This window comes from Chanodichthys erythropterus, chromosome 22 (genome assembly GCF_024489055.1).
Source record: "Chanodichthys erythropterus isolate Z2021 chromosome 22, ASM2448905v1, whole genome shotgun sequence".
In the NCBI taxonomy this organism is placed as follows: Eukaryota; Metazoa; Chordata; class Actinopteri; order Cypriniformes; family Xenocyprididae; genus Chanodichthys; species Chanodichthys erythropterus.
Genome location: NC_090242.1, coordinates 2,618,184 through 2,626,709, shown reverse-complemented (window position 1 = coordinate 2,626,709; position 8,526 = coordinate 2,618,184). Strand labels below are relative to the sequence as shown.

Here is an 8,526-nt window from a genome sequence, read left to right as displayed (position 1 = left end):
AAGTAAAGAAATTCACTCTAAACAGCCAGTCAGTGCAGAAACATGGAACACATGTTACAATTACAATAATAATGGATTTCAGCAATACCTGCTACAATAATAATGATGCACTCTGGAAATACCTAACAGTTAAATGTAATTCATGTGAAGTCTAAGTCACAATTAGGACCACCTATCATGCGTGATAAATATTCATGAATAATGCATCGGCTACAATAATTATCGGTTGACAATGCCGAGGTTCGGGTGGGGTTCAGTGATGAAACCATGGTTACAGATGCTTTAATTGTCAGAAGGTTTTCTCTCCACTGTTGACTTTTTGAAATGGCTTGGTCTGCATTTCCCCTCAAAGTTTGTCTTCTCAAGTCAAACTGAAAGTATACATTAAGTAGAGTATAGAATGTGGGCGGTAGAGTATGACGACCAGGGCTTGGTATTGTAAAGTTGCCGATTTGAGACCTGCAAAGAAACAAGCAAAGGCAAACCACCAGGGTCTCTGTAATAGGTGTACTGTAAGTTAAAGTGTCTCCTTAATGATTACTTTCTTAAAAGTGGGTGGCACCTTTAGTCATTGAGGAATAACAGGGTCTGCATCTTTAAGTACATAGCTGGGTGTAATTCAGTAGGATTGCATTGGGCTAAGAATAGTTTTGGAACTGTATTTTCCAGTCTTTGAGTCATCATTGACATGCTGCTGTATAGCGAGCTAGAATCCTATCTATTCCATAATCTATTCTAGCCATTAGTGCCACTCATGAAATAATTTCCTCTGTGGGGTTGTCATGGTTACCGGCCATCAACATAGAACATGTTAACAGATGTCACCTTAACACACCTAATTTTCCAATATTACCCTGGAGTCATGAAAAATGCTTCATAAAAATTCAAAAACTGAAGAATTTAAACTGGTAACATTTTAACCGTCTAACTCAACAGTCTACTAATAATCTAATGGGAGTTAGTTGACATGTAGTTGCAAAGTTACTTATAGTTAGTAGAATGTCTAAAGTAGACTATCGAAGTTAATTGTTATGTATATGTTAAAGTTTTATAATATTCTGAGAATTAATTTCACTTTAGATACTGTTTTACCAAAACAGTATCATATAAAATAATATGTAAGGGTGTATAATGTTTAGTCAGCGATATTATGACAACATTATCTCACATATTGTATTGCTAATAAAAAAAATAAAATAAAAAAATAAATAAATAAAAATGGGCAAAAATCAGAAGCAAGTGTTCCAGAAAACTGTGGATTGATACTGTAAATATGTCCAGTTTATGCAAGTAAAGATTCTGGTAACACTTTATTTTAAGGTAATGTAGTTACTATAGTAATAACAGTAAATTATGCATAAGCCAACCCTAACCTAAACCCTAACTTTAACCCTATAAGTGCATGTAGTTAATTAATATTACTCATTACTTATTTGTGTAATTACAGTGTAATAACATATAGTGTAGCCAAGATTCCTAAGCAAATGTTAATAAGTGTTTAACTTCGAGAAATCGGCCTTTATCTGTATTTTCTTTTCTCAAGTTTATTGGTTCAGTTTAGGTTGCAAATCAATTCATAAATACAAACAGTATACATTAAGTTTAATAAATTTTATATAGACAGCTGACATTTCTTTGCATCAATAAATTTCTCTCTACAACCATGTATGTTTTGCATAGAATATGTGAGGATTTTCATCATTGTTACCTCAAAAAAAAAAAAAAAAAAAAAAAAAAAAAAAAATACAGAAAATAATGAGTTTCTAGTCATCACAAAATATCAAACAAAAGTTTAATGTCACTGAATGTCTGCAAAGTGGCCAACAAAAGTCTGATAGACCAAATGCAGGAAGGATAAAATTTTGCACACCATTATGAAGAAAACCAAAATAAATGAGCCGCAGCTTCAACCCAAGGCATTTAGCTTTGTAATATTAGCTGTTTATGTAATCAAATTCTCAATTTTATTTACACAAATGTATACATGTGGGAGACTCATCCAGTATAGCTGTCACACATTGAAAGCTAGGTTATGCTAGAGCTGAAGTGTTGTTTTATTATCAAAAAATATATGAAACATTTTGTGCTCCTCGTACAAAATCGTACATACACGTTGTTCAGAAGTAATGTCTGGGAGAAAAGAGGAAACTAAATGCTATATCTTTTCCTGAACACTCAAATGGCTGTAGATAAAACCTTTATTTAGCACAAAAATTCATCAAACAATATAATGAGCAGATCAAACAACATACATCTCCGTCCTAAAGTCCTGCTTTCCGTTTAATTGTTAAATACAGGAGAAAAAAATCAAACAAACAATACACACAATATTTTTGCTAACCTCATAAAAAAAAAAAAAAAAAAAAATCATGGGGCTTTCATGTCTGTCACTGGCTTTTGTCTTTTAGTATCAAGCAAGAGTTTATTACAATAGCAATCAAGCACACACACACACACCACACTATCAAATTTCAAATTCTCCTGAAAAATCAAAACAGAATGAATATGATTAAGCCCTTCTGTGATGCTGTGTTGTTCCCTACAGAGTTCCCTGTGTTCCTGTCTCCTTTCACTACCCATAGCATTTAGTATGTTAATTGGATGTCAACAATTGCTGGGGGCTTCGGCTTTTAATCGCCATGATCACAGCTGTCACTCCTCATTGCTTCAGATACAGTGGGCAAGTGGCAATGAATTACAGTGAGAATCACTAAAATTATATCAAAGATTTTTTTTTATATATATATTTACGTGGAATATTACCCATTGGAGTGTGAAATTTAATTATACAAGATACAAAATTCAGGGTCAGTTGAGATCTACATTAAAAACAATTGGTGCATCCGAAATCGTGTACTGAGTAGTTACTACTTTTGAATTTGAACTTACTTTGCGAGCGTTAAAAAAGGATGTTCTATATAGCATGAATATGGGTAGAATGAATAAAATTTGGACGTACTACTTCCATTGTTACCATCACATGACCTACCAGCGTCAGTTGTGTCGTTTCACTGCCATTCATATGGTGTATACTATATTGTATACACTCTACCGTTCAAAAGTTCAGTAAGATTTCAGTAAGATTTTTTTGGTTACACTTTATTTAAAACCTTTATAAATAATGCATTATAAAAGTATTTTTAATGCATTCATTATGCTTTGCAATGCATCTTCTAATGCATTGTATGATATCATGAATAGTTGTAAACAGTTACATTACATTAGGTCACACTTTATATTACTCTGTATTTAACTACCATGTACTTATTTGATATACATCAAATAATAATAATAATAATAATTGTAAGGTACAATGTACTTATTGTGTTGTGTTGTGTAGATGGTAAGGTGGGATACTGGTAAGATTAGGGTTTGGTTGTGGGTTAAGGTGTAAAGGAAGGGTGTATGTATGTTTTTACAATAAGTGCATTGTATCAAATGATTAATTTAAAAGTGGACCTATTATGCCCCTTTTTTTCAAGATGTAATTTAAGTCTCTGGTATCCCCATGAATGTGTCTGTGAAGTTTCAGCTCAAAATGCCTCATAGATCATTTATTATACCATGTTTAAATACCCAATTTTGAAAAACATGCAAATGAGCTGCTGCTCCCCACCCCCTTTCCACGATCACAGCTCCTGCCTGCATCGGATACTCTGCCAAATACTAACAAAATATCTGCTTGGTTTTGATGATCATCTATATCTTTCTTCTTCATCATGAAGTGTTTTAAGGTGTCATAGAATTAAAAATTGAATTTACCTTGGCATAGATAAATAACAAGAGTTCAGTACATGGAAATGACATACAGTGAGTCTCTTGTTTCCTCCTTCTTATATAAATCTCATTTGTTTAAAAGACCTCCAAAAAACAGGCGAATCTCAACATAACACAGACTGTTACATAACAGTCGGGATCATTAATATGTACGCCCCCAATATTTGCATATGCCAGCTCATGTTCAAGGAATTACACAAGGGCAGGCAGTATTAACGTCTGGATCTGTGCACAGCTGAATCATCAGACTAGGTAAGCAAGCAACGACAATAGCGAAAAATGGCAGATGGAGCAATAATAACTGACATGATCCATGATATTTTTAGTGATATTTGTAAACTGTCTTTCTAAATGTTTCGTTAGCATGTTGCTAATGTACTGTTAAATGTGGTTAAAGTTACCATCGTTTATTACTGTATTCATGGAGACAAGAGCCGTCGCTATTTTCATTTTTAAACACTTGCAGTCTGTATAATGCATAAACACAACTTCATTCTTTATAAATCTCTCCAACAGTGTAGCATTAGCCATTAACCACAGTGCATAGCCTCAAACTCATTCAGAAATAAATGTAAACATCCAAATAAATATAATACTCACAATAATCCGATGTATGCATGCAGCATGCATGACGAACACTTTGTAAAGATCCATTTTGAGGGTTATATTAGCTGTGTGAACTTTGTTTATGCAATGATAGAGTTGACAGCTCGGAAGGGGGCGGAGAGCGCAAGCAATTAAAGGGGCCGCAGCCTGAATCGGCGCATTTCAAATTATGCCACAAAATAGGCAGTTAAAAAAATTAATTAAAAAAATATATATGGGGAATTTTGAGCTGAAACTTCACAGACACATTCAGGGGACACCTTAGACTTATATTACTTCTTGTAAAAACGTTCGATGGCACCTTTAAACTTCAAATTTATCATTTTCTGAGAGCACACATCTAAAGCACATGCACACTGGTTGTCAGATGTCACATCTTGTGAGTATTAAACTAAGTTCTCTTTCATGTCTTATTGTGTTTAAACTGTCAAAAACACACAAGGTTATGTCAAAAACACACAAAGTTCACAAAGACAGTCGGTGATGTCTGTGAACGTAAACAGCAGAGACAGAAATCTCATGAGTATATTAGATGTGTGGGCGCATTACCTTCAAAAATGAAACTAATCCACTGCGCCTCAATGTTGGGAGTAAATGAGGACTGTTCTCTCTTACATCCATCAACAAAACACTTCAACCATTTACGAGACATTCTTGTCGCAACAGCTGCTCCGGTGTCGAGACAATAACAGACAGTGTAGAACTCTCTCAGGATGGGGTCTATGTTAATATGGCAGAGTCTGTCAGCAGTCGTTGGCGGGGGCCTGTACAATGTGACGTCACATTGCTCAGAAAATGAAAACTGCTTGTTGTATGAGACTGTTTTTATGGGGATTAAAAATAAGGAGTTGATGGTTTTTTTTATCATTATGAGGATAAAACATTTATGTTCAAACACCATGTAAAAGTGAATTTTGCATAATAGGTGGTCTTTTAATATTAGTACATACAGCAGTTAAAGACACTTAATCTAAAGTGGGACCAAAAAACCCAAACTTCTGAACGGTAGTGTATATATAAAAAGAAAAAACAAAATTAGCCAATTCCTCTTTCAGTCTTGGGAATTGGGAAGTGTGAACTTTCAATTCATTTTCAACAGCTTTGTTACATGAAAGCTTTGCTTTTTGGTTTGGGTGTCTTGGTTTGTTTAGCACATTTTAATGTTCAATTATAGAGAAAGAACAAAAGTCAGGCTTAACACACACACAAACAGTAAAAACATCCACACATCAAGAAAGTGTTTCTCCCAAACTCATTTTTTCTTCATTCTGTGCCAAGCCAAAAACAAAAGAATTTTAAACTAAATCAGAAATGCTCTCTACTCCTTTCCAAAATAAAGTGGAAATCAGCGCATAATGTGTGAGTTTGGGGTCACTGGGTTTCTCTGCGATCTGTGGGAGCAAAAGGCAAGTAACTTAAATGCAAGTCTTCTTGTCTAAATAAAAGTCAGTGGGGTGTGCTTCTTGCCACGAGTGCATTGTATTAAGGCACAGGTGCTGTTCTCCTTTTTGAACAGAGTGGGTGCACAGGTTCCATCCCAGTGCAAGCACAGTTTGGGTTCAGGTGATCACCGTCATGAGAGGCGTCCCAGCTAGAGGACTGTCAATGTAGGACTTGAGTAATAATACAAAATGTGATGTTACAAATAGTTTTCAAATGTCAAAAAGAGAAAAAAACTGTCACATTTATGTGGCGTACGCAAGATGAAGCACCCATTGTACTTCCCTCAGCAAAAAAAATATTAATTCTGATTGAAAAAGAGGACACTAATGAGTAAAAGCAAGGTTTGGATCTGATTGATGACTGTCATGATGTGTCGAACGGTTTTCTGGTGATCACCTTGAAAGTTTCTGGTTCAAACATTGTTTTACAAAGTATTTTCACAAATCTTGAGGAAATCCTTTTCGGTTCTTGTCAACGTTGGAATCTTCAAGAGGAACGAGTCCTCTGTATGTACGAGTGTAATGTGGTGTGTGTGTGTGTGTGGAAGTGAGTTTGTGAGTATCTAGAGGCATAAGTTGCTGCTGATCTGGCAAGTGGAGCCAGTTCCTGCTTGTGATAAGAAGAGTTTTCCATTGGGGCAGACACACACCTCAAAGACAGTCTGTCTGGTTCCAGAGGGGGAGGCTTTTCCCTCCGGCAGACGTAGGAGCTTGATTTTACTGGCATCCAAGCTGATCTAAAAAGAGAGAGAAGAGAGGATATGAAATTTATGTAATCGTTTCATATTATAGCTATTTTAAATAAATGTACCTTCAATCAATTTGTCATTTTTCATGAACAAGGTACAATGTAGTTCCTTTATTGTCAACCTCAGAGGCCTTTATTGTACATTCTTTGTTTTAATATTACTTTTTAAGTTATAAAATTTGTGACGTCTTAAAAAAAGTATTATTTTTTTTTATTTTCTAGCAATAAACATTTAAATCAACATCAAAATTAAATAATAAATATAACTGCCAGCAGCAATTATCGGGTTCAAGTGCTTTACAACCTTTAAGAGCATGCTTACAAAGGTATTATGTTTTAATTAGCAAGCCTGTAACCATCTTCATCATAGATGGAAAAGACCTTTTACAGCAAATACAGGCAATCTACCATAGAAAATATTAAGTTTTTTAACAGTTATCGAGGTTGAGCCAAAAACCTCAAGTTCACCAAAGTTGGTTTTTGAAATAAAATCCAATATTTAACAAACAAGTCGATGGACAGTGGTGGTCCTCTAGGCAAAGTTGCTCAGAATGAGGAGTTCTATCATGTGGTATGAATGTTCTGGGTGTGTGCCAAAAATTGTGGAATACACAATATTTTATGCACATAAAAATAACACGAAGGCTGATTTCTTTCAAATTTCTCACAGGCCTTGAGTCAAACAGGCCCAGCAAGTTTCATTTCGATCGACCTCTTTTAACCTTGTCTGATAGATGCTCAAACTTCATTGGCCAATGGTGGCCATGTTTTTTTGAGATGCATCAATGTCCTCATAGACAGTCATGGCAACTTTTTTTCCTGTTATACCGCCACCAAGTCACGGCCCTTTTTTGGCGGCCCTTAAGGAACCGTGAATATATACATTATTGATAAGCAGACTCCAGAGAATCTTGCTGCACTGATTTGGTTCTAATCGGGTCAACAACCTAGGACTAGTTTGCAAAAGTAGATTTTTCAAAAAATCCAAAATACCCCAAAATTTTGTGAAAAGTGAAAGTGAAACGGAGGCATGCATCATGTCTGCCTTGAGCCAATGATTCCAACGACATAAGACACTTCAGCCTACTCGGTTTAGGAGTTAGGTGGAGTGAGTGCTAAGTTTTATGTCTCTACGACTTACGGTTTTATCTGCCTGATCACTTTTAGGGGGGAATGCTGATCCTTGGAAAATCGAACAATTACAATAGGGTACACGCTTGAACCCCTAATAAGCTACTTGGACCTTATGGGGGTTTATAGTCAGAGATAAACTTATATTTTTGCTGCATAATATTTTTTGTGGAAAACATTTTTTTTCTGGATTTTCTGATGAACAGAAAATTCAAAAGAACAGCATTTATTTGAAATAGAAATCTTTTGTAACATTATAGATGTCTTTACTGTCCCTTTTGATCAATTTAAATTACAGTAATATTTCATACCATTACTGTTTTTACTGTATATCTAATCAAATAAAATGTAGTCTTGGTGAGCATTAGAGACTTCTTTCAACAAACAAACAAACAAAACACCTTCTTTACAAACTTTTGTCTGGTAGTGTATGCCGCCATGATTTTATGACATTAGTACTGTATGACTTTAACTGTTGAATACAGCAGAGAAGGTCAAGGCCAAAATCACTATTTTAAGAGAGATATGGAAATTTTATGTGTTTAAAACTAGATACATTTCATGCTACATGTTCCATGTTAATAATAGTGTACTGTATTCATAGAAAGTGCTTTCTATAATTGTTAAGATTAGTTCCATGTTTATTTTTCTCTTTTATCATAAATTGTAGGGCCAAAAAGACCAGCATTGTCATTTTATTGAACAAAATATTTCATCTCACAGCCTGTTCATCCAAGTCAAGTCCTCTAATTTCCTACATCCAACCAATCGTAGCAGTTCCAGTGACATAAGCACTCCAGTAAGTCTCGCTTAGACACACTT

General features: G+C 34.9%; 1 protein-coding gene across 3 annotated transcripts in view; it reads right to left on the bottom strand.

Moving 5' to 3' along the window:
• Positions 1 to 1,650: 1,650 nt before the first annotated feature.
• The window catches only part of sgcd (sarcoglycan, delta (dystrophin-associated glycoprotein)), a 271,970-nt gene continuing 265,094 nt past the window's right edge, over positions 1,651 to 8,526 (bottom strand). For all 3 annotated transcript variants that reach the window (XM_067376295.1, XM_067376296.1, XM_067376294.1), the window contains exon 8: positions 1,651 to 6,562. In XM_067376295.1, coding sequence (XP_067232396.1) covers positions 6,389 to 6,562 — 174 coding nt within the window. In that variant the 3' untranslated portion in view covers positions 1,651 to 6,388. The remainder of the gene's footprint in view (positions 6,563 to 8,526) is intronic.